The sequence below is a fragment of the Limanda limanda genome, chromosome 7 (genome assembly GCF_963576545.1).
Source record: "Limanda limanda chromosome 7, fLimLim1.1, whole genome shotgun sequence".
In the NCBI taxonomy this organism is placed as follows: Eukaryota; Metazoa; Chordata; class Actinopteri; order Pleuronectiformes; family Pleuronectidae; genus Limanda; species Limanda limanda.
Window position 1 is genome coordinate 15858039 of NC_083642.1, and position 27502 is coordinate 15885540.

Here is a 27502-nt window from a genome sequence, read left to right on the forward strand (position 1 = left end):
AGAGTGAAATCTTAATTGGTGGCCCTCTTTGCAACTTTATACTGTAAATAACCTGATGTCAGCAAAGGAATAGGTATGCTTCATAACTTCACGTCTGGGATCTCAGGTGTTCCGGTTGCTTGTCAAATGTGAGAGCTCCCCCTACTGATCACATATGAGATCACAGCAGAGGACAATATTAGTTCAGCAGCTGCAATTGAGGTCGAGTCGACCCTCCTGTGTTTAGATCCTTAGAGAAACTGCAGAAAATAAAAACGGACCCAACATGGCAGTGATTAAACACCACTACCCTGAACGGCTGGCACTGCAAGCAGTGTGTATGAGAGAGTGTGTATTTGTGCTGTAATGGGTTGGGAGGGGGGGAGACCCAGGCAAAGCAGGGAAGCTGAAGACGAGGTTGCCATGGATACCATTGTATTTCCCTACCCTGTGATTGGTGCTGCTGGTGTGAGCAAGAATCTGCTATTTTTGTCATTATTCAACACCTCAGACATGAGCACAGTCACATGACACACGTGCACACGCACACACATGCACACAAACACACACATGCTAGAGTTGCATTTACAAATACAAACAAAGACCCTTCTATATTCAGTCTCTGTCTTCCAAATGCGTCAGTAGTTTAATCTCAGCTGATTATTCTTAAAATCTATAATCATTGTTATGAGTTGGTGCTTCAGTCGTCTCGACACAGTTCACACGTGAAGATCTGATGCTGTCTTCTTGTAGATCATATGAGTTACTGCTTACAGCCATTCAGCAGCAGCAGCACAGGTCCACGCCTTTGCTGATATGAACAGTACCACAGTTACTGGATCAATAGTAGAACATGTGTTCAATTTAGCCATTGATTTATCGGTGAACAAAAGCAATGATTCAAGAAATAATCAGGGCTTGTGGAGCTGCACTTCCACTGATGAATGAATTCCTCAGGAAATACATGAAAGAGAGATGTCACAAACTGATGTGTGGGGCAGTCCATTCATGTAAATCCAGAGGGAGAAACCAGACGAGTTCAGAGCATTGGCAGGAATCAAAAACCTAAATATACATCCAAAGCTTGTGGACTTAAAGTTGTGTTACAAAGAGGATTTACACACACTTCAACTCTACTCTTGTCAGTGTTTTTATTCCTTTTTTAAAAATTGTGTCTTAATATCTGTTTTTTTCTCGTGTGTTTAGTTCTCTTGAAAAAGCCGTCTTTAAGATTATACATTTAATACTGAGATAATAACTGCCTGAATGTTATTTTCTGGAGTTAAGACGTTGTAAAAATCTGAATTGCACAATCCACTGTATCCTTGGGCTCACTCACTCCGGTGGTAAACAAAGTCATTCTTCGGGCCAGGAAACAGTTCATATACGTTGTGCGGGCCAGCCTTGTTAATCTCAGCTCATTAACATTAACCACTGGGATTCTTTTCCTCTTTGTAAATCAATAATCCTCCCTCGTGAGAAGGTTTTCTGCCGGATTGTGCATCGAGCGAGATCTTGGCGAGCTGAGAGTGAGGAGACGGAGAATTAGACGGAAGCTGTGGGGACCTGATGTGACCTGCGGTGACATTAGATTGGACCTGTGAAGAGTACAAGCATCCCTCCATGTGCAGCCTGGAGGTTGCGAGGCACTAAGACCCAGTGCAGAGCGAGGGAGGCTGGATGCTGCATGTCCCCCCCCGCCTGCCTGTGTGCTCTGCACGGCTCTGCAGTTGCCCTGGGCACGTGCTGGAGCCAGTACATGTTTGTATGAAAGTGTGTGTGTGTGTGTGGCTGTGTGGGTGCACATCACAGGCTGGATGACAGTACCCCTCTGCCTCTTTCTATTCTTCCTTCACTGTCACCCCCTCTGCTCCTGCTCTGCCTTCCCCACCTGGAACAAGGACCTGTCTGGAGTAGAGCAGGGAGGAGGGGGGTGTTTGTTGTGATTTGAGGGGTCGGGGGAGTTGGGGGCGGTCAGCCAGATGAGGAGATAAAAAAAAGGGCAGGTGAGGAGGAGGTTCAGGAGCGTCCCTCTCCTCTCTCTCCCCTCCTCTCTCTCTCTCTCTCTCTGTGACGTGGTGTGTGTTTGCTGTGTGTGTGGGAGAGAGAGAGAGAGAGAGAGAGAGAGAGAGAGAGAGAGAGAGAGAGAGAGAGAGAGAGAGAGAGAGAGAGAGAGAGAGAGAGAGAGAGAGAGAGAGAGAGAGAGAGCGAGAAAGAGGGAGAGAGAGGGAGAGAGGGAGAGAGAGAGAGAGAGAAACAGGTCGGCTTTTCTTCACTAGACTGTGAACCTGCACTGGAGGAAGCAGCCCTCTCCTGACTGAGGTATGTCACCGACTTATCATCCCACCCTTCTCCACACATACCTGCCCTGTTAGCAGAGTGTGCGGAGGGGGATGAGTGTGTTGTTGTGTTTTATTTCTGAGGCATGGGAGTGGAAGTTAGGATGCTGGAAAGCAGCAGTGTCTTTTTTCCCATCATATCACACATCCCACTATCTTTGCGTATCCAGGATCTCCGCACACAGATGCCTCCTTTGTGTCGTGTAGGCTCATTTCAAACTCCTAATCTTCACTCGCTCGTGTTGCTGATGAGCAGTGAAAGTGCTTCGTAATGAAAAGGGACACTTGAACAACAGGCTGGTTTTTCTCCACACAGTAAACAGCGTACGGGGGTCATATGGTTTCCAGTCAGCAGCTGAAGAGATTCTGCCGCAACCTTATATTCAAGCTTTGTGTAAATTCTTCAGCAGCTTCTGAGGCAGAGTTTGACTCGAAATTATGCTACTTTCACTGACATTACATTTGGAGTCTGTGCTGCATGTGAGCCACTAACTCCCTAATTTTCACTTTATTAGTTAAATAATTGTGTTTGTGTGAGAATACTTGACATAATTGATCATCATAAAGCATCTATCGGCAAATCGTTTTTATTTGGATACTCGTGAATGGGATTTTTGTGGGATTTTTGCGGGATAAAGACCCTTTCAGAAACTAACCTACTTCCTTTTGGGAAGTCGTGGGGATAATTTGTTTCTTCTGTCACACATATTTCACTTTTGGTGGTCGTCGCAGAGCTTAAGTGACCCTGGACACCAGAGAGCAATAAAACAAACTACGCAGAATTAGAGGGAAAATCCACAGGGGGCTGTGTCACAGTTGTTGCTACATCATAGCTCAGATGTCGCTTGCAGGTTATTTAATTGGACTGAAGGTGACTGTAACTCTTTGACCTATTCGGCAAAAGGCCACCTACTGGTGTCTGTCAGGTGACGGTCGGGCCTGATGTGCGTACGCGGGCAGGAAAAGAACAGGCGCCTCGCAGCCACGGAGCCTGTCACACTTGTGAAATGGAAAACTTGCACATGCAGGTGTGCAGCATATGGAAATGTACCAAAGGCTTAGTACTCGCTCCACGGCTTTTACGGAGTGTGGGGTTGTGTCCAGGTGAGATTATGACAGTAAACACAGCGCAGGCCCTCTTGTCTACTCTCCTGGCCACACAGACACTTTGCTCAAACTGCTGAAGCTGCTCTGACGCCATTTATCTGAAAATTAGTTCAGGATTTCATGGAGGTTTTCTAATGGCATATTTTCATTGAAATTTATATATTTCTGAAAGGTTTGATATTTTTCAAGTCATGATTATAATAGTATTCACTGATCTTTTCCTAACATCAGTGCAGAAAGCAGGGGGCTCCGGGGCGCTGCGTTTCACAGTTTGTTCACACATCCAGTTTGCCTCTCCACTCTGCTAAGGGGGACATATGGTCCGCTCCGTGCTTTCAGCTTCTCCCTCGGGCACCGGCTGCCCTGAAAACACACATCTGAGGATGCAGATGTCGAATATAAGTAGTAAATTATGACCCCAGCTACAAGTGAGTGCATCCAGTCCGACGGCTTTTACAGCCAGAGCCCGAGAGTAACACAACTCATGTCAGATCACAGCCACACAGTAGACTGATAGTGTGTCATTCTTCATTTGCAGAAAATATTTGGAATAAGATGACAAACAAAGGAAGGTGTTGTACTTCAACTCTAAAATATGTTCTTCACCGTTGAGTGATGATAAACATTATGAACCTTTCAGACTAATATTTTATTCTGTTTGAATAAGTCAGCGTCATGTTTCATGAAATGCACTCAAGCGTGTTTTGAGCATGTTGTGAACTCAAACAGACTTTCTCTCATGTCTCTAACAAGTTTGTTTTAAAATGTTCATCCTCACCAGCACCTGCGTTTTAACAGGACTCTCTGCTTTGTTTCAGATATTTTTGACTGAGGGTCATATTGGAGAGAGAGAGAGGAAGAGAGGCCATCCCTAAAAGTCACTACATCTTCAAGGAATCCACCTGTGATAGTGTGCAGAAGTAAGTCCACTGGGGCCAGGGCTTGCACAGCTCCAGCTGCCATGACAGACACCACTGCCTGAGCTTCTCAGTGACGCCCTACGACGGGGGAGGATGGGTGATGGGCCCATGAAATTCAGCGGACTCTCTCCTCCTTATGCCATCCTCTCATGGAGCATCCTGTCACATCGAGCCCCTCCTGGAACACTTCTTTCTCCAGGCTGCCAACATTTCCAGCCTCACTCCATCCAAATGCTTCGAACGTGACCCCGAGCACAGCGAGCGTCCGAGCTGGGGTCGATCTGAACCAGTCCCTGGCGCTATGTGCTATGCTCATCATGGATGTGCTAGCGGTGGTTGGGAACCTGGCTGTGATGATTGTCATCACCAAAACTCCGCAGCTGCGTAAATTTGCCTTTGTGTTCCACCTGTCTCTGGTGGACCTGCTGGCAGCGCTGGTGCTGATGCCTCTGGGGATGGTGTCAGACCAGATCCTGGTGGACGAGGCGCTGTGTCGGAGCTACCTCTGCCTGAGTGTGTGTCTAGTGAGCGCTGCCATCCTCACCATCTGTGCAATAAACGTGGAGCGCTACTACTACATTGTCCATCCCATGCGCCACGAGGTGAAGATGACGGTGGGGGTGGTGGTGGTGGTGGTGGTAGTAATCTGGATTAAAGCTGTTGTCATGTCGTTGCTGCCACTCTTGGGATGGCTGCTCCAGGGGAGCCAGGGTCTGGGGTCTCCTTCTGTCCTCATTCCCGGTCAGAGACACTGTTCCCTCCACTGGACGGGAGGCAGGACCATGCGCCTGCTTTTCATGGTCTTTTTTACAATTATTTATTTTCTGTGCCCCATGATGATCATTCTCGTGGTCTACTGCAACATGTTCAAGGTGGCACGAGTAGCATCCATGCAGCACGGCCATCTCCCCACCTGGATGGATATGCCGCGACAACGGACCGAGTCCAGTAGCAGCCACTCCACCATGGCAGCTAGCCTTGGAGGAACTGGTGCCCGGACCACCCCTCAGAGAACCTTCAATGGTGGGAAGGCTGCGGTGGTCCTGGTGGCAGTAGGAGGCCAGTTCCTCTGCTGCTGGCTGCCATATTTCTCCTTCCACCTCTACTCTGCCGTGCTGTCTACCTCTCCCACATCGTTTGCCCATCTGGAGGACTTGGTCACGTGGATTGGCTATTTCTGCTTCACCTCCAACCCCTTCTTTTACGGCTTCCTAAACCGTCAGATTCGTGAGGAACTGGGCCGGCACCTGGCTTGCCTCTTCAAGCGGGCCGGGCCCAGCGAAGGGCAGCAGCTGCCCAGCCGTGAGGCCTCAATTGAGGAAAACTTTATGCAGTTCCTTCAGGGCACAGGATGCAATCTGGAGCCCTGTAACTCTCACAGCAGAGCCAGCCCAGAGGAGCCAGGGACAGAGTTCGTTCATGAATCAGCTGTTCAGCAGATCATGCCAGCTGACTTCCATATCCCAGGGCAGATCCTTGAGGAGACTTCAGAGTTCATTCCACAGCAACAGCTGAACAATGAACTACATGTATCAGAGAAGGAGAACTGCTGGAAGACTGTACTAGAGCTGTAGCCTCCTCTCATGTACTGTCTATTCCGCCATTCAATCATCCAAGAAACATTCTTATTTTTAGGTTTTATTCATATTTCCTAAAATTTGTTGAACAATTCATCTGTGATGCTTACGTTGAAAATTCTGTGGTATCTTCTTTGAAGAATTTAAGTTGTATAGCTTTTAAGAGAAGGACACAGCAGAATATATTATGTGCATTGTCTCATTCATATCCCCAATGGCCATGATACTGGAGCGCTACATGTTTCGGGAGCCATACAGCATCCGGCTGTTTTTTGTATTGTGTCAGCAGGTGGACACTAAGCCCTTGTGTTAACCACAGCACAGTGAAGTGACAACGATCTCATAGATGTAAATACGTGCTAAGACTGCAACAGAGCTTCAGGGGGAACACAGTTTTCACAGTTCGTGTAAAGCTACAAAAGCCGTTGACACAAAAATGTTGGTTCTTCATTAGACAAGGCAATAATGTATGTGAAACAATTTGTCACGATAAATCATAACTGTTCCAGCTTTTTCACACGTACCTCTTTGTGCATTCTTTTATTTTCTCTCAATTTAATATTTGCTTAATATGCCCTGTATGAAGCCCTTTGACAATCAGTTCAAAATGACGCAGTGACACAACTGGCTCTGTTTGACAGGATAGATTTGATAATACTGATTTCACTATGACCCAATCATACACAACATTCTACCCCCTTCTTCCTATAGGCCCTTTAATGAGTTAGAGTGTCCATTTGAAAAAGTCATTGTGTTGAACAAGATCAACTCAGAGCTGGTGCAGCTGCTGCTGGTATTTATAATAAACAGGCTGACACACCAGGGTATTTTTAAACGTTTTCCAGGAGCGTTATTATCATGTTTATCTGTTTTTAGTCTTGTGATTATCACTTCCTCACCAAAATCACCTCACATTGCTCGACTTGTGATTCCAGCCCCTTCCGCTCGAAGGGAAAACATTGTGGCCGGTCTTATTCGTATGACACTGTTGGTGTTCAGGATTAATCTTTGTAAAAATATCGACTACAGCTGAGAGCGAGGCTGGATGTGGACATGGTTCTTTCGGACGCCTGGGACCCATCCACCAGCGCCCCGTGATGTCTGAGCTGTTTACAGGTAAACACAGGAGCAGTGCGAGTGCTCTTGAGTTTGTGCTATAAACAACCAGGCTTGTTGTGGCTACACAGCACACAGGTGTGACAATGCTTACAGATGGCAAGCTTTGCCTTTGGCCTCATTTAGCAACAAATGGAAGACACTGGCGACACTTCCTCTGATCTCAGGTGGAATACAGTTTGCACACGTCACATAGGCAGTGACATATGTTCCAAAGAAAATTACAAGGCGCAAATCTCTTACAAAACATATTTTTTTGTCTCATTTTATACTCTGCTCTTTCTCGCTGCCTTCATCTTTTTTGCACCGCCTCATACAGGACTGTGGATTTGATCACAAGACTCTCCACACAAGGCGTACAGGGAAGGTTCATGCTTTGCTGGGAGTCAGAACAAAAAAAGGTCCCTTTGTTAAGGGGGGACAGAGTGTTCTAATTTTGTTGGGGATATGACTTTGTTGCTGACTGTTTCTCAGATCTGTCTCGTCATGTTGCTTTAAAGTGTTTCTTGTGTGTGGAACAATGGTGCAGAAACATTAGGTCCCACTTTAGTTTGAAATAAAATGAAGAACAATAAGGAGCACAAGACAAAATGACTGCCATAATCCTTTATGTTCTACAGGTCATATCTTATTTTTATTATTAGAGCCTGACTAATATTGATTTTTTTGGAGGACTAATGTCAATACCATTATTAGGAAGTAAATAATTTTCCGATACCAATAAATCTGCTGATATATATATATATATATATATATATGTGTGTTAAAAAAGATGTGATCAAATCCTAATGACAAAGAAATGTGACTGACGTTGATATTTTACAGTTTAAACATATATAAACTGTTCAAACACATATATATGTGTATTTATGTGTGCATTTTTATGTATATATATATTCAGTATTTATATGACAATAATTAAGAAAACAGTTTAAATATAATTTATTTATTCAAAATATACATACTTTTTCCTGAATTTCTTTTTCTGTAAAAAAAAAGGTTTTTGCACATAAACTCTGATAGCCATACATATGGGCCGATGTTATCAGCCAACCGATATATTGGTCGGGCTCTAATTAGAACTACAAAATATGGAACCATAATCATAATTAAAACAATAACACAAAACTGCCTTGATGTATTACACCAGCATTCATGAGCAAAGGTTGAACCTCTTTGGATAATCTGAGATCTTCCTCATTATTGTTATCTGCTTTTTATTAGTATTGGAATTGTTTTAATAAATTCTGTGATATTTCACACAATCTGAGGTCATTACAAAGCCCCTTGTGCCAAATGTAAATGAGCAAACCATCCAATCAGCTGGATTCCCGTTACCGTAGCAGCAGAATTGCCCTGACCAATCTGATTACACGCTTTAACCTCTATTTCTGCTATCATCTGCTGATTACACGGACGGACACATAAGCTGCTGTGAAGGTGACTGGCAGATAATATTCCTAGCATTGGGAATTGGAATGAAAATACAGTTCATTGTAAATCATTAATACATGTCATGTTGATTTTTTTCTCTGTTTCTCCTTTTGTACATGAGCTGCAAAGACTGTTTGGATGCCTCATTACTAGGGTTTGTTTTGCCCATTGTTAAGCTGCCCTGTGTATTGGTTACCCATCAGTTGAAATGATTTAAAACACTGCAAGACGATTAAATTGAGTGTGTTGTGGTCTGTTATAGACATTTTTAGATCAATAACTTCATCTATCACATGATCAATCCCATCAATCATCGCTCCTGCTCTCTAGCTGCCTGCTCCCTGCCTGTGTGTGTGTGTGTGTGTGCACGGAGCAGGCAGGGGGTGCACGTCACAGAGGTGCAATGAAGCGGTAAGAACAGAATGAAAGAGGAGTGACATTTTGAGCAAGGCACGGTGCTGGAGCCTGTGCGAACGACACTGTGATACTATAACCAAACTGACGCCTACTGAGACTGACCTGAATCTGCGGCCGACCTTTCATCACAATAAGAATCTTTCAGGGATGAGGTGAATCTAAGCTATTATCCCTCATTGATTTTCAAACGTACAGCAGACCTTAAAGCTACTGACTGAAACACTGACATATAAAAAACACAAATTTGAGCTGAAGATTTTGCAGCTTTTCCTGAGCGAAATGTGACGATGAATACCACAAATATCTCCTTATTCTTTTTACATTGAGTATCACATCATAATGAAAATCTGAGCTGTTTCGGGAGCTTAACTGTTAGTTCTGAGATTGTTCTGTAATTGTTCAGATCCAGCCACCAGCACGGCAACGACCAAGGCTCATCCTCTATTTTCTGATCATCCTAATTTTCTAACCCTCTCCTGTGCTGCTCCCCAATGGACAGAGTGACTCATAGCTTTCATGTCGAGCCTGGGAGGGCGCCTCCCACAGTGCAGGGACACGGTTCAAACAGACTGACCTTTGTGGTGGGCTACAGCACAGTCAGCAAAAACTGCTGAAGGACGGATGCGACCCACCCACCCCCCCACGAGGGTCACTGGGTGCAGAGCACATTGATTATGAGGAGGAGTCTGGGGTTCTTATCAGCTCAACACACAGATCTGAGCTCAACAAGAGCGTATTCACCGGTCAGTTCTCTCTGCTGTGACATCACTACTGGATCACACATGAACTCAATAATGTGAATTTCTCACTCACTTCCAAATTCTGACTCCACTGAAATCAGCTGTTGCCTTGGTAACCGGAGCTGATGATGGTGTTGAGGGCTCCAGCAGGAGGAGCAGGAGAGTCAAGCTGTTTGGGGGGGAAGGAGCAAAGTTTAGACGACTTCTATAATGTCCAGACACCAGGACCTTCAGCTGGGTTTCACATAGATGATCCATTAATAAGCCAGCCGCTATTAGCGATGGAATTTTTAAATAACTTTACTTATACTGGAGTTCAACTACTAAAGCTCCACATCAAATATCAAATTATTGTTTCAACCATGTGTATAATATTATTTTTATAATTTTAAAACAAGGCATCCCTACCAATTGGTTTATAAGTCGTGACTATTGCCTTTAATATAAATGCATTGCAGCTCAGTTACAATTGATTAATGACAACAAATTTGGGGTGGTCAAAAATCATCTTTATTGGTGTTACATGGACATACAGTTGACATAAATCCAAGTAATTTATTTTAGAGGTTCAAAACAGTTGTGAATAAATCCATTTTGGTCAAGCAGAGAAGTGGTCATCATGGTACAAAGCAGATGTTTAATTAATAAAGGCTTAACTATGGTGGCCGAGAGAGAGCTCAACAGTGCAAATCAAGAAAACACATGCAAAACGAAAACACACGTTCAAATTAAGAAAACAACTTCATCAATCTGACGACATATGCGGTGCAAAAAGTCACAACACATGCAAATACAGAAACGCGCTGCAAATAGCGAAAAAACAGAAATGTTTCCAGCTGACCCAAAAAGGTAGTGATCCTGACGAGTAGCAAACTTCACAAAGCTTTGTATTTGCATGAGTTTGCATGTGTTGTGACTTTTTGCAGTACAAAAATATCAAATGTTCTCTGTAAAATGAAAAGGGAATTACTGTGTTCTTTTTCATATAAGATGATTTTTCTGTGTTGAAGGAACAAAACAAGCAACTAAAGTCACCATAAACCGACATTTGTTCACTATTCCCTGCTATTTTTACGCAAGCGATTAAATTGTGAGTTTATTATTACATCAAAACAACTTTAAACTCCCAGAGCAGATCTCACCGACTCTGCTACAAACCCTGCTGAGGTGAAGTTAAAGCGGGATAACACATGGAATCTAACATGGTGATGTTGTTGCTACAGGTTAGCATTGAGATGATCGACTGATGAACCCACCTCAGTGCTGCCACTCCACATCCAGAAGGGTTGAGCTTGAACGTGACACTCAGGCCAATGCAAAGTCACAGTTTGACCTTTTTACCGGAGACACGTGTCGGGACATGTGTTTACCTGTCAACACATGGCAAACAAACATGCAGAGATGGATCTATGTGCAGTCCAGGTGTGTGTCCGCTGGGGGCGCTGTCGCACCACACAACCCGGCTGCACAGTGTCTGCAGGTCAGTGGCGCGGAGCTGCAGAGGAAACCTGCAGAATGTGACTGACACTACATCACACACGAGGATCAGAGTCTCTGTGAGAAGTGCATCCACTTTGAGAGACATGTGTGCTGCACATGCACACGCAGGAAAGGCTACATCTGGCACTTTTAGAAGGGACTACATTTCCCATCAGCCCCGTAGGTTGCATCAATTTCCCCTCTCCCCCCCCACCCCAGAGCAGTTCTCTCGGTTTGCCTCTGGATCAGCTGGATGAGCGCGCCGCTGCGCTGCATGGTTGTGTGTTTACTCTGAAAATACTGGATTAAGCGCCGTTTAAACTCAAGTTTGTACTTAAAGTCTATTTGTTTTGTTATTTACCTTTTTTTTAAAAGTTGTTCTGCGTGAGACAAAACCCTGGATAAGTTGGAGAAAAGGATTTTAAAGGACACACTTGGGTTTTTTTTTGGTTCCTCCTGCGTAAAGACTTGAATTGAATCATCTTCATAGACTGACACAGACAGACAGACACAGACAGACAGACAGACAGTGTGTGGACTGAAGCCGTGAGACTGTAGTTGGACCGACGAGCCTCCGCCGCCAACGCCTTTCTCCCCCCACCACCCCCCTCTCTGTGTCCGTGGCTGTGAAACTTCACCGAGCCGAACACGTTGGTGTCCCCGCAGCTCATGAACTGCTGAGACAGACACACACAGAAAGAAGACATCGGAGAGACACAAGGGGAAGAATGGGCTGCACGATCAGCGCCGAGGACAAAGCTGCGGTGGAGAGGAGTAAGATGATCGACAGGAACCTGCGGGACGACAGGGACAAGTCCTCCAGAGAAGTGAAGCTGCTCCTGCTCGGTATGCACCACAACACCCTCTCCTTGTCTCTGCGTTCATTAGTTTATATCGTGAAGTTGTTGCACTCTTTCACCATAGTTTGTAGTTGATCCACTCCTCCTCCTCTACCTCCACCTCCTCCTCCTCCTCCTGTAATGCAGCTGTGGCTCCTCATTCCCTCTCAGAAGGAAACCAGATGTTGGTGCTGACAGGGATTTTCTCTCCTTTAGCCTGTGGATTGTTGAGACGCAGGGAGGACGTGCTCTGGGGCGACTGTGTGTTGACATGTGTGTCATCACAGTTGTCACTAAGCAGTAACTCACGCAGGCCTCTATACACAACCTGACAGCAGCAGGCAACATAGTCTTGTAGGGTCTAAACACCAAGAAATGGAAAAATACAAGATTTGGTCTGAAATCTCCGTGGCAGCATTCCTGATTTGGATTAGATTTTTTACGGTTGCTGTGATTAGACCGATATAGATTTTGATGGGGCGATGTTGAGACAGATAGTTAAAAATGTCTAATGCCGATATATCGGCTGATATATTTATATATTATATTAATCAGCTATGATTCCTAAGATGTTGTAATCAAACCATCATGACAAATAAATATAAAGCCTGTTTTGCACTGGGCAAACCCCCCCCCACTAACTTTTGGCTTTTAAATGCCACTGGAATGGATACATTCAGCTTTATACTTCTGGGTTAAATGGGTCTGCAGTGTCGGCATTCGCTCCGTGCGAATTTTGTCTTCTTCCGCTTTATATGACAGTTTAAACACTGATGCTGCACCTTTTCTGACGTGACTCGCATTGAACTTCTAGGTGTTGATGTGTAAATAGCAATGGACACTTGTGTACTTCATGTTTTTACATCTTGGGAACAATGTGTAACAATGATTTGTTTCTTCGCATCGTACAGGATACAACGCTAGCACGGTAGGAAAGTAGCATGTCAGAAACCTTGCTGTCTTTTTTCGTCTTACACGATATGAAGAAAAATTTGCTGCTGCACGTTGTACCCAAGATGCAAAAATAACAATGAGTACAAAAACAATCATGGCTATTCACATTTAAGTTCAATGAGGGTCATAACATCGCATCAGAAAATCTATTTGTACTGCTGAAATAAAGAAGAAGGAGAAATGCGTGCATTCACATAGGTGTCATGTTTCCATCCCTGCTGATAAAAAGCCTCATATCAGCTGATTTTATTTGCCAACTGATTAATGAGTCAGGCTTGAGCTGTGATATGTGTTATTCTTCATTGGCTGTACTTGTTGTTATCTAATTGAACTAACTTTAGAAAGATTTTCCATGGAGGACTGGTCTGTTCATTTCAGTTTGTCTCACTGGAACAACACTTCAGGTACTTGAAATCCTCTTAAGGTTCAGATTCATGATGTCTGCACCCACTCGTCAGGATCACTGCCTGTCTGTAGATTCTCTGAAGGTTTGGTAGATATGAGTGAGACTCTCAGTGGTGCTCACCATGTGGGTGTGGAGCAGATGCCCTCAATCCTGCAGCACTGAACATGTGTACGCTTCCTGACTGTAAATCTCTCGTGCCAGTTTACAAGAAGTGATTTAACTCCACATCCTATTTTATAGCTGGAAATGCATCTGTGTGTCCACCAGTAGTTCCCAGATTTATTTTCTACTTTATGACCCCAAGGCCATAGTGTGGTCACGCTTTGTGAGCAGCGACGTTATCTCCAGTGAAGAACTTTTACAGGAACGTTTGGGGAAAGTTTCCTCAACCATCTATAGCATTTCTTTGCTCTATCCCCTCACATTTATTTTAAGGAGCTTTGGGGTCAGTATTTATCATGGCATGTTCTGCTAAATCATAAATCATTATTATTGGTTTAAGATGTTTTTTTCTGCCACTTGGTGACCTTATGAAACAGTGGGGAACTTGCCAGGAAACCCATTTACACCTCCAGCATGATTGTTGCAACATGAACCCTTTATCTGGGGTTGTTTCTGGCAATCTATTGCATCTAAAGCCAATATTCACTCTCTTTTAGTTCTGTTATTTTCTCCAACGTCTCCCGAGGGAAATATCTGGAAATTTAGCTGCTCAATCCTACACCGTGTTCTGCAGTTTGTCCCTAACGTTGAAGAGCGGCCTGCAGCTGTAATACAGGCTGATGAGAACTGTGAGAGTGAAGCAGAACAGTAAAAGGGACAATCGTAAAAACAAAAACAGTGACCTTAAAGATATTAAAACGCTGTGTAGAGCCGAGGATGATAATTCTCCGTTCATCATTGCAACCATCTATTATTAATATCTTGATTAGATATTAAGCTTTAACTAAAACTTTCTTAATTCTAATATTCTGAAATTTAAATTGAATAAAAATATAGAAATAAAACGCATTTTAGTATCTAGAAAATAGGATTGTTGACATAACCATAAAAACAGATGTTATGATACCAGCATCAGAACAGCCTCCTATATGGACAAAATGCCTTACTGATTCGATACTACCTCTTTAAACTATATTTTTACACAGATAAAACTGCAGTTTTCTTATCACAGGAATTGCTTCTACTTTGCCGCTAGCATTTGCGCTGCACTGCCGCTGGCAAGTGCTATTTTTAGAGAGGCATGAAGAAGAAGTGATTTCCAGTAGAGAAGCGTTAGTCAGAGCTAGCAAACATGTAAGGCTCTTGCCAATAATTCATGCTGGAAAGTCCCACAATAAAAATGGCAATATCTACCATGTGCAAGTCCAGGGGTACGTGGCAAGGGTTTAACCTGAGCCAGGTCATACACAACAACAGCAATCCTCCCTTCCATACAGGGTCAGTAGCACATAGCTGTTAAGATACATTATATCAGGTGTTGTTTTTCAGATCAGTGACAGTTAAAGTCCAGGTCTCGGAATCCGATCGTGAAGGGAAAAACCCTTTTTTGAACATCTCTAATAAAAGTAGTCCACACAGCATTTGCAGTAATGCGTTGATGTGAACTTGATTATACTGATGCACCGTTGTACTGCAAAGTTTAGGCCCTTTTGGTTGAGACATTCACGTGTACATGTAAAAAAAAAACACACTTGATGTCAAACAAGTGATATGACTAAGATACTCATCTGGTGGTATTGACATGCTTCAGTTTTCAGAAAAACTCCTCCACTCAGTTTTAATGAGTCATCACTTTCCTGTAACATGCCAGAGTTGTATAGTATATCATGTTGTTAGTCTGTTTAATGATGGCCTGATATATGTGACCAGAGTTAATAATCATGCAAAGTATTTCAAATGTATAGATGATTCAGAGTACAGATGCAGCTTTTGATTTAGCAATGGGCAGGAAATCCTTATTATAGTCATTCGTGAAGCAAGTCTTCCTGTGTGATGGTTGCATCATTGACCTCACTAAAGTTTCCACAAGACATTTTCTCACAGTTTGATGGGGTTGATAAAAACGTCGGTCATGGTTTGTCAAACTGACCAATCAATTCACTTGTGCATCTTGAAATTAAAATGAAACTTTCCCATCAGAGAGTTTATGTTTGCTGGGGTTTACCTTAATCTATAGAAGATATGGCAGAACAAAACCAGGCCAGTAAGTCATTTGTACCATTTCAGAGCCTCTAGTATCCACAGCTTTTAATTTATTTTCTCATCTAATGTGTTTCAACTGTTTTGTTGGTGTATTGCGGCAAATTAGCTTTGTATTGTTTTGTTGTGTTTCGAAGATGAGCTATTTTAAGTAGTTTAGCCAAGAGTGTAATGACAGAAGTGAAACCTGAAAGAGATAGTTAGTGTTGATACAGATGTGGTTGTTGGATCCACGTGGTTTCAGATAAATTTAGTTATTTTAGATTTTCAGTCTGACTAGTGTGGTGGTATAATGCAGGCTAAAATCTCAATGTATGGAAACATTCATTTATTCATTTTCAAGTCTCCTCCACAGAGTTTAAAGGGGGGGGAAGCAATTTTTCCAGGCAGTGCCCACCACTCCCAGTCTGTGCAGGAGCGAGAGAGTTATGGGGGGAAACAAAGAGGAGTTCAGCTGCCGTTCTTTATGCACAACCACAAAGTAGGAGAGCCAACGCACCCTTCCAATGAAAATGTTCTCCTGTTTAACCACAACCAGTGACTCAGAAATATAAAAAATAAAAGTGATTTTGAGATTCCTGTTAACCAAGGCTTTGGAGTCTGACTCGTGTGCGGGTTGGGACAACTCTCTGAATGCTTGTGTAAATTTGGTTTGTGAACTGGCAGCAGGCCACAGTTGATTATCAGCCAAAATATGCCATGAATGAGAGAACTGGTGGCTGATGGGCCAGTGGAGGGGGAACCATTACACGTTGTCCTCTCCTCCCTGTCTGTGTGAGCGGGCCTAAGTCTCTTTTTGCTGGTGACAGCTTAACCCAAGAATTCAGGGAATTAATTCTTGTTGGCCGGCCATCTGAACACATTACTCTACTATAAGCCTCCTTGACAAAATTCATCTGCGAAAGATTCCTGAGTGGCTGTGTACATGTGTCTCACCCTCCTCTTTGGGGGAATAAAAGTTCTTAGAAAATCTATGCCCTTATTTTGAAATAATCTCAGGTTTACTTGTGGTTGGTTTAAAAACAGAAGCGGGTATCCATATTTTAAATACCAGGGACTGAAAACGGACGTCTATTATTTTTGTTCTTGAACTTGTTGCATTTATAATCTACACAATAAATTAAAATAGGTTGCTGCAATTAAGTGGTTGTTGGTCATTTTATTGAGATTTAGCTGCTTTTTTTGCAGATTTTTCCTTTTTTAAGACGTCCTATCACCTTTAAAAGAGGAAAGAAGAGCTTAAAATAGACAAAATCTTTATTATCAATAAAAAGGAGGTTTTCAATAGGGTGTTTTTTTTATTGTTCATTTGTCGTACACATCTACATAACCTCAATTGTAATGAGATAGTTGTTATTAACATAGAGTGATAGAATCCTCTGTACTGTACAGTTGGGTCTGGGTCAGAGACACAGCTATTGAATATTTAGAGTAGGATATATTTGAATCAAATACAGTTTTTCTATAGCCCCTCTGCTCCCTACACCCAGAACAGCTTGATGTCTGAGATTGTCTTTACAGTGGAAAAACACGGGCTCAGCCTGAGCGTGACAACTGTTTCCTGTTTGGCTGACTGTCGTAGAAATACTGTAAAGGTCAGGGACGTGCAGAGGATGTTTGAGGAGCAGGGGCCCAAATTCATAAAGGGCAATTTTTGCAAATAATTACATAACTAGGCTTTATTCCAAAACGGCCAACCTCAATGGTGCATTCATTCTTAGATATGTAACCTAATATTGTTAGTGGTCTCTCGCCTGGAGTGTTTGTGTTGCATTAATTGACCTATCCAGCAAATAAGAACTGTTTAATTAGGATTTTGGTGTGGACTCAAAGTAACTCATCACAGTGACTCTCACTGAGTGTGTGTGTGCGTTGTGTCCACACACTGCTCGCTGCTGGCAGGAAACTAGGTGGGAGGGAAGGAGGGTAGAGGACATCACCCGGGAGCAACCATCTCGACCTGATATTTTCTATTTATAAAAAAAGAAAAACACAGCAGAAAAAGGGCACTTTCTCTCTTCATATAGTTCATCACTGCAACATGCAATACAGTGGATCCCAATCTGCACTGTCTAGTGACGGGTTGAGGGACTAACCAGGAAAGTGTTTGAACATGTTTGTCTGTCTGCAAAGGAAAACGACTGACAATTCATTTGAAATCTGGTCTTTCCAGTAATAGCAAGGCTTTGGGGGCTGAACACTTTTTTAGCTAGAGATTTTTAGCTGCACGAAGAGGGATGACTGCAGCCTCCTATTAAATGCATGTAGGATTTACACATTAGCGGTAAGCTAGCAGCTGAAATATATTTTAAAAGATCTGCATGATCCTTATGCTTATTTGTTCGCTTGCAATCTAGCTTAACAGCCATCGAAGATTTGGGCTAGCCTCCTGCTCAATTTTCATCCTTCTTTGCATCCTTGGTGGATGGCACCCTGGCCTTCAGGATGTGATTGGTCAATTAACTGGAATTTCCTAAACAAACACATGCTACTATAGGAGTGTAAGGCCTTTTGCGCTGGTTAGAAATTCCTAACCAGTGGGTTAGCAAGATAAACTTTAGGAGAAAATATGACTGGAGAAATCTTTTCATGGTTTTGGACAGTATCCTTCTAATTTCTGATGCAAACCTAAAGGAAAGCGAATAAAACAGTTGAATTAGAGGAGAACCAGAATTAGACGATGATAACTATAAATGAAAGAGTAAAAATATAAAACGTACATTCAGTTCATAATATAGTGCAACATCACATTACTACACAGAGGAGTACCTCCTGACTGTATACATTCCCTTAGGCTCCACTTAAATGTCTGCCATTGAAATTCATCACAAGGTGTGTGTTTGTTGAGTGTTTTGACATAAACACACTCTGCACTCTGTATGATTAGACGAGATCAGATTAAGTTCAGCCCAGATGAAAAGCTGCTTCATCATCGTCCGTGTGAGAGGAGAATCTGGGGTATTATGTGGTGGCATGTTTGTTGTATGTTGCCTCATATATCCACTGTCCTTCTTTTTCAGGAGCTGGCGAATCTGGGAAAAGCACCATAGTAAAGCAGATGAAGTAAGTTACAGTGCACATGACGTTATGTCAAACTCCTACATCCTGCAAGCTGATAAAAGACAGGCGCTGCTCGCTCCTTGTCTCAGCTGCAGCCCCGTGGTCAGAGGTTAATAGTGAGAGGAGGGCTGTGATTACAAACAGGGCTCATCTTTGTGGAGTCCGAGCCTCGTTCTGCTCGGCTCATGAAGAGGAGGAGGCTCTGTTTTTCTAACATGTCAAACAATGACCACAGAGGCCAACTGTAGCCTGGCAGAACCTGAATAGACTCCCCCGGTTCCCACATTAGGCACGCTGCATGCTCACTGATGCTCCTATCCCAGCGCTAATGACAGTGAAATGTTTCAAATCTGTAATTTGCCCCACATTTGTTAAAGCCGTTATTCCCACTGTCAAATATTTATCGGGATTCTGAAATCCGACTTGTATTCTTATCTCTGTGTCAGAATCATTCATGAAGATGGCTACTCAGAGGAGGAGTGCAAGCAGTACAAAGTGGTTGTGTACAGTAACACCATCCAGTCCATCATGGCCATCATCAGGGCGATGGGCCGGTTAAAGATCGACTTTGGGGATGCCACACGGGAGGTAAGCGAGCTACACTCGACTTTCAAATGTGACTTTCAAAGAGCTGCACCCTCATTCGTGATATGACTCAGCAAGGGAGCAGTTTTACAATGAGAGCTATTATTGTCTGTTTCCAGGACGATGCTCGCCAACTGTTTGCCCTGGCGAGCTCCGCGGAGGAAGGGGTGATGTCGGCCGAGCTGACCACCGTCATTCAGAGGCTGTGGAAGGATGGCGGGGTTCAGGCCTGCTTTGATCGGTCACGAGAGTATCAGCTCAACGATTCTGCTGCATAGTGAGCACTTCTATACATATACACCCCTACAGGTTTCATACAAGTAACTACTGACGTATTAAACCATTCAGTAAGAAGAAACATCTGCATATTTAACATGGTATCCAGCTGTAGTTTATTTTGATTAAAAAGGGAACTCGGCCAGTTTGAAATAAAAAAAAAAAGAGAACTGAGGTGTCTAGAAAAAAGTGAGTTCACCAGACCTCTGCTGACTGCTCCTCCATCTCTGCTTAAGGGTAGCAAATGCTCTGGTTGAGTTGCATTGTGGGTAATGTAGGCTGCGGGTTTTGGCAAGGAAGAAAAATGCATGAAACAGTATTCGGTCGCACCTACATTTCAAACCTTTTGGGGGCGTTTTGTTTTTGTTTAGATGTTATATCATGTGTTGCACAGTGTTGTAAGAGTGGATTGCTAAATCAATGGAGTACTGTTTGGAGAGCCCCAAGAGGGATGAGATCATTTCACTGCCTGATTCCAAGTCAGATTTCTCAAGAATTGTAAATGAATCAAGTCCAGTTTTTTGGATGATACACGGTGGAAAGATACTCAGCTAATTAGCCCTGTCTGCAATATTTTCACTAGAACCCAAAGGGAGGCAAGATGTGTCTTGTTCTCCATGATCCTGTGTCAGCTTGTTGCACAGTCCTTGTTGTGCATTCCTTAAGAAGGAGAACTGGAAAAGAAAACACTTTCTGCTCTTCAGACACCACTGCCATTATATATTGTCCTGGGTTTTACATGACTTATTAGACACAGACACAAGGATTTCTTCTTCTTCTGTACGCTCGACATGAGAGAGAAAGCAGCCTTATGCGAAGGTGTGACGGACGTCTTCTTTGTTTTGAAAACAGCCGAGCTGTCATGGCTCTCGCTGCACTACACCAGGAGACAAGAGGAACCAGTGGAGTTAGTCTGTTTTTGCTCAACCCGCAAGGAGCCAGTGTTTATCAAGCACCAAAATATAAGCCCATATTTAGTATCATTCCGTGAGGTCTTCGGATGAGTGTCTGCAGAACAAGCTCTCCACTTCTTCTCCAGACATAAATGTGAAAAAAAAATATTTTGTCATTTTTCATACTGAAAGTCTGGAAAACATGGTGGAACAGCCGGGGCAGTGGTTAGCAGTGTTGCCAGCACCGTTCCAAATCTGAATCCCGGTTTAGCTGGGGTCTTTCTGTGTGGAGGTTGTATGTGCTCCCCAAGGACTGTGTGGGTTTGCCTCAGATACTCAAGTTTCCTCCCACAGTAACAAATCATGCAGTTTGGGGTTTGGTTTATTGGAGAATCTAAATTGACAGTAGGTGTAAATGCTTGTTTGTTTCTGTATATTGGACCTGTGATACATTAGCAACCTGTCCAGTGTGTATCCTGCCTCTCAGCCAATGTTAGGGGGGATTGGCCCTCAGCTCCTCCCCCCTGCAATCCTCAAACGATAAGCTGTATAGGTAATGGATAGATGGATAGGTGGATGGTAGGAAAACCCCAGATAATGGTACTATGTGGTTTTTTGAAAGTTTGTGTGCACATTTGCTCGTGGGATCATCTTCATACATCTGTGTTTTGTGTCTCTCAGCTACTTGAACGACTTGGACAGGATCTGCCAGACAAACTATGTCCCGACTCAGCAGGATGTGTTGCGCACACGCGTCAAGACCACTGGCATCGTGGAAACCCACTTCACCTTCAAAGATCTTTACTTCAAGTTAGTACAAACTTCAATTTGACTGTTCTGACCAAGGAGCCTGGCCTGACGTGGGCAGGCTGTGTTTGTGCCATCAAAATAACTTATTAAGCTTTTATGAGCAGTGAGGACCTGAGTTGATTTATTTTATTGGTCACAACATTAGATGTCATTATAAGACTAACACAGTGATTCCCAACCCGGTGATCTTAACCATAGGATTTAAAAGGTGTGAAATTATTAGTGGGGACACTGATTAGCTCAATTCAGCCTCACAAAATGATTTATATTTTTACTCATCCCATGAAAAGTAGGATTCCAGGCTGCAAGGAGACATCCCTAAATAATAAAAGATTTTATTTTATGAACGATGAGAAGTAGTTGTTTTCCTGGGACAGAACTTTATCTTTATTTTAAAGGGAATTATCATGAAACGTTTTTGAAAAAAGGGATTCAATTTTCTTTTCAAATTGCAGAAGCAGGTCATATTAAAGGCATACTATGTAGCAATTCGTCGTGTTTTTACATCGTCCAATGATCATATTCAAACTCATAAACACAAAAACTATGACTAATGCTATAACTTCTGAGGCAAACGAAGTATGATGGAGGTAAAACACACAGTTAGCCAGTTAGCCAGTTAGCTGTTCTTTCCTTCCACTGTTTGTATTTGTATGTTTTGATTATTATTTGAATACATTACATCGTCCGTGACCATGATTTGTGTCTGAGTCACATCATCTAGCTTTTCATCGGCAACAGTGATGTAGACAACAACTCCCATTATCACACCCTGATTGATTGAGACACCCAATAGCAGCCAAAGTTACATATTGGATGTTTAGAATGCACGGCCATTATCTACATCGACTTCCTGGTGTTTGCAGTGTCCGTATCTCTTCAGCTTGTTTTGTTTATGTTTATCAAAGGAAATTTCTCTTATAGTAATTAAATATGAAAGATTACGATTTTGTTTGAGGCATCAGCATGTTGGTCGCAGATGTTTCGCTTGTTTGCTCTGTTCCCTGATTATCAAACCTCTTGTGTAACTCACCATTGCTGTTAACTGGCATTCAGCCCAGTGTGACCCACCTTTGAAGCAGTTAATGTGATGACAGAGCTTCAGTCCTTTTACAATTTTTTTTGCCGAGCTCCTGTACTTATAAATATTGGTGAAACATGAACTGTAAAAGCCTCCCTGGCCTGCCTTTGTAGCCCCATGAAAAACTTCTCTGGATCTAGGAGTGTGTAATTACTGGATTGGTGTTGAAGCTTGCAGCGCTCTTCCATTTCATTTCTCTGTCAGTTAAACAGCTCAGTGTAGATTCACTTCACCTCCGACGGCCTCAGGTGGAGACAGAGGCAGCCGACACAAACATGAGATTACAGAGTGAGGTCACCAGCATGCCGCCTGTGTGTGTGTGTGTGTGTGTGTGCTCTTGCCCTAGATTTGTACACTCATCCTCATAAATCAGTAAAATTTAAATGAGCACATTCACTGTGCATTTATTCATGCAGTCTCTCTCTCTCTCTCTCTCTCTCTCTCTCTCTCTCTCTCTCTCTCTCTCTCTCTCTCTCTCGCTCTCTCTCTCTCTCTCTCTCTCTCTCTCTCTCTCTCTCTCTCTCTCTCTCTCTCTCTCTCTCTCTCTCTCTCTCTCTCTCTCTCTCTGTGTGTCTCTTCAGGATGTTCGATGTCGGGGGTCAGCGCTCAGAGAGGAAGAAGTGGATCCACTGCTTTGAGGGAGTCACTTCCATCATTTTCTGTGTCGCGCTCAGTGACTACGACCTCGTCTTGGCTGAGGATGAGGAGATGGTAAATGATGATGATGACTGTAGTGTTTTGCTTCATATATATATCACAAAAATGTGATAGTTATGTTTTCCATGAGCGGTTCATTAGTACTTTACTAATAAAAATACCTTGTATTTCACTGAGCAGAGCACATACCTCCGCCAAGGCCTTTGATGAAACCACATTGAGATTCACTAGATCCAAATTACACATACCTATTAACATCAGTCCACTTATCATCCCTGATATTTAATTATTCTCTGAGAAATCAACGAAAAGACCAAAAGCTCAATGTTAGAGAAAATTTGCAAAAATATATTCTGTCTATCTATCTATCTATCTATCTATCTATCTATCTATCTATCTATCTATCTATCTATCTATCTATCTATCTATCTATCTATCTATCTATCTATCTATCTATCTATCTATCTATCTATCTATCTATCTATCTATCTATCTATCTATCTATCTATCTATCTATCTATCTATCTATCTATCTATCTATCTATCTATCTATCTATCTATCTATCTATCTATCTATCTATCTATCTATCTATCTATCTATCTATCTATCTATCTATCTATCTATCTATCTATCTATCTATCTATCTATCTATCTATCTATCTATCTATCTATCTATCTATCTATCTATCTGGAATTCAGTCATTATATTTATACATTCATTTTACTTTATGATTTTCCAATGGCACCATAATTGGTAAGTTCACATCTGCTCTTTCCTCAGAACCGGATGCATGAGAGCATGAAGCTTTTTGATTCCATCTGCAACAACAAGTGGTTCACGCTCACCTCCATCATCCTCTTCCTCAACAAGAAGGACCTGTTTGAGGAGAAGATCAGCAGGAGTCCGCTCACTATCTGCTACCCCGAGTTCTCTGGTGAGTCCACCAACGCGTGAATTTATATTTCCATTGAAGCTTTTGTGTGGTCACTCCTCGGCTGCTGGTATCTGAGGAAATATTTATTTATCTATCAGCTGGATCTGTGCTTTGGATCTTTTTGGAGGTTTATTTTACATATCTGATTTAGTTTGTGTAGTAAAAGACAGTTTTGAGTTGTTGGTATATTATAAACAAGCTTTGAATTTATATCCTCTCTTCATTATGTGTGTGTGTGTGTGTGTGTTTTACTAGTTGGACACTGACTGTGTTTCCCTGTAGCTGTTTTATCACATGTGAACTGATCCACCATGATGGAGCAAATCCAATCAGGTGGCTTATGAGTGAACAAGATTTATCTTGACATACCATCACTCTCAGATTAACAACTATTGACTATTTCTGCTGTTGACATTTGTCGGTATATTTAGCCCTGACTGCTCTAATAACCATGGTGAATGCTGACGGTTTTATCTTCATCAATCTGCTACACAACTGAACGGAGTGTCTCGGCTCATTGACTCCAACATGTCAGTGAACAGCGCTGGTGCTTGCACACAGTAGATGCAGTCATGATTTAACAGCCGATCACAGCTCTTGAAAGGTCAATAATTCCGGGCGCCTCTGTTTTTATTTCAAATGCTTTGCTGACAGCTAAATTTTTCCACCTTTGATCTAAACATGAGCCTGAAGCGCCATTTGTGTCCCACAGAAGAACGAACAATAATCTGATCAAATGAATAATAGCAAATATTGTCACCACCTGAGTTTCACTGGAATAAAACTGAAAGAGAATGGGTTCTTGTGCGTTGACGCACATTGTTGAAAATATTATGTTTTCCAGAGGACAAGAGACAGTGGCCGCTGGCATTATGTTTTCCGGTTGTCTGTCCATTCGTCTGTCTGTCGTGGACGTGATATCTCAAGAATCTCTTGAGGATATTTCTTCAAATTTTGTGCAAATATCAATTTGGACTCGAGGATGAACTGATCAGATTTTGGTTGACACATGTTTTTCCTTGTGAATGTAATATCGCAGGAAGACTTCAAGGGAATTCTTTCTTTCTTTCAAATTTGGCACACATATTCACTAGACTGTATTAGCTAAATATATTTTATTGGTTAAAGGTAAAGGTCATTGTGACCATATATGAATTTGGAAAATAAATGTACTGGTTGGTGGAGACGTACAACTACAGTATTTCTAGTTTCCGTACAAATTCTGACCAATATCTTTTTTTATAACTGACCTTTCTTTAATGTAGGTGGGAGCGCGTATGAAGAGACAGCAACTTACATCCAGTGCCAGTTCGAAGACTTGAATAAAAGAAAGGACACCAAGGAGATCTACTCCCACTTCACTTGTGCCACGGACACCAAGAATGTGCAGTTTGTGTTTGACGCCGTCACGGACGTCATCATCAAGATTAACCTGAGGGAGATCGGGCTCTACTAAAGCGCCAGGCCCTGCAGGTCAGCACACAGACTCCTTATTCTCATTGTTGCATCATAAGGTGTCTATGTCTATGAAATGATAGACTGCGGTCTACAGTGAGCAGGAGCAATAATACCTTAAACTAATATCATGATATTGTTGGGTAATTTTGGAATAACTGTGATTATATGATAAAGGACTGAAAAAGACTGATTGTTAATTGCAGGAACAGAAGAACTTAAACATTTGCTTGATTGATTGGACCTAATGTGATTCGACCACATCTACACAACCACAGTTGTTTTCTTGTCTGTAGCCAAATTCTCTGTAGCACTGTCACAGCGTTACTTATATTCCATTTCCAAATACACTAGCAATATAGTTAATATCATGATATGGTTCATTGTGATTACCCTGAAGCTTGTATGGATTATCATCATATTTGTCCAGAGTTAAAGTCGTGTAAAGACAGTGACACGTGGAGCGCTGGTTTCAAGTTCAGTTGAAAGTGCTGACGTGGACTCCGGGCTCGTTTGTGATAACATGTGTAAAAATATTTTACACATGTAATCATTTTATAAATGTAATTCAGTAAATGCAACTAGATTTCATATAAAGGAAGCCACTTCTGATTGAACCCTTCTGACAGTTATTGTGACACTGTATTCACAGCGACGGATCACCATACAGATATTGATGATTATTTTTCTTTTCCCCTGCAGGTGTTGGGGGGGAATCACCAGGATGTCGGGGCTGGTATGACTTGTTTGCAGAGAGCGAATAGGAAAGTAGGTGTTTCTAAGGACTGAGTTTGTGGCCATGCAGCATGCCGGACATGAATTCCACAATCTGGGGACTTGCTACTATCATCACTTTTGTCTTGAAGTGTTTTAAAATGCAGAGCATACTGCGAGGAAGTGGTAAGTGGGGGAGTTTTGTGGAATTGAACCGCGGATGGGCTGGCAGGTAAAGCCCCTCTGACGTCTCTTGACACATTTATATTCTGTCTGTCACCTGCACATGGACCAAAACGGATTTGATCAAATTTCTTACTGCATCACACAGCTTCACAGCTGAAATGTAAATCGCACTCACTTTTGATTGTGTTCCATCTACTCTTCGCTGTTAGTCAGTCTCACCTTGCTTTATTCAATATTTTGCATTTTATTTCATTGTAATTTAGAATTTTTGTGTCAAGATTTCATGTGTTTAACGAATAATTTTGGGTATGGGATCAGTTAGCATGAGTTTCATGAACTCAGTAGTAACAATGCTGTCTGCAACGTTATTTTCCATTTTAACTAGACCGCATTGTATTTCTCCATATTTTTTCTACTTGAGACTCATCACTGCAAATCAATTTGTGAAGGGAGATCTTTTTTTTTCTATAGCAGTTTGAATATGACTAATTTTATTCACTTGGTCGATATAGAATTTCCTAAAGGTGATTTTTTCGTAATCCTGTGGATATAAGCAAAGCCATATCAACAAATACATTAAAAAGGATGGGACAGTGTCACATGGACAGAGGCTGTATTGGTGCTTAATGGCCGTGGCCCTCACATAACACTGAGGAGACCTGCTGCTGATGTGATCTGAAATGCTGGAGTAGATGCTTAATTCTGTCAGGTCAGTGTGTTCCTACGCAGAGACGACCTGGTGACCAACTCTCTGCAAGATTAAGAATTTCAATATTTATCTCACTTGAAGTTTGTGCAGTTGTATTGGTTTATTTTGACATCATTAAATGATGGCATAACGTTTTCTCACCTGTTCTTCTGTCAATTCCAAAATCGTACCACGGAAACACCGATCACATGTTTTCCACTGTGAAGATTTACAAAGGCCATGCACACGGTTACATTTCAGACACATCTGGATTCACAGCTCACCAATATTCCCCTAATTTCTTAACCCTGTATGCAACCTCTGTAAAGGAGTATGAAACTCCATCCAAGTTTATTAATGATATGAGTGATGACAAAATAAATTCATACTGTATTCAATCTACATGAGAACATGCAGGGACAGATTCTTATCTTTGAGTTAAGTTAATAAGGGTATAATAGGGAACACTGTGCATTTTTCTTCTTAATGAATTTCGTGAGAGGACCAAAACCCACTGTGTGTTTGTTTGTCGCTTAATAAGATCTATTTTCTCCGGTTCCAACAAAAAGGGGAAATACATACTTTCCTATTACAAAGTATGTATTTTGTGCAGGGCGTCTGTGGATTGAGAGGGTCGTCCACTAACCAGATG

The 27502-nt window shown here is 42.3% G+C and overlaps 2 protein-coding genes across 2 annotated transcripts; both read left to right on the forward strand.

Moving 5' to 3' along the window:
- Window positions 1–4494: 4494 nt before the first annotated feature.
- On the forward strand, window positions 4495–5919 carry gpr61 (G protein-coupled receptor 61). Its single transcript, XM_061075533.1, has one exon. It carries the CDS (start codon window positions 4495–4497, stop codon window positions 5917–5919), a length of 1425 nt encoding a protein of 474 aa, XP_060931516.1.
- A 5425-nt stretch (window positions 5920–11344) lies between these two features.
- On the forward strand, window positions 11345–27252 carry gnai3 (guanine nucleotide binding protein (G protein), alpha inhibiting activity polypeptide 3). Its single transcript, XM_061075087.1, has 9 exons — window positions 11345–11954; window positions 18530–18572; window positions 19016–19157; window positions 19274–19431; window positions 21005–21133; window positions 22796–22925; window positions 23654–23807; window positions 25073–25280; window positions 25965–27252. Exons 1-8 carry the CDS (start codon window positions 11837–11839, stop codon window positions 25261–25263), a joined length of 1065 nt encoding a protein of 354 aa, XP_060931070.1. The 5' UTR covers window positions 11345–11836; the 3' UTR covers window positions 25264–25280; window positions 25965–27252.
- Window positions 27253–27502: the final 250 nt, after the last annotated feature.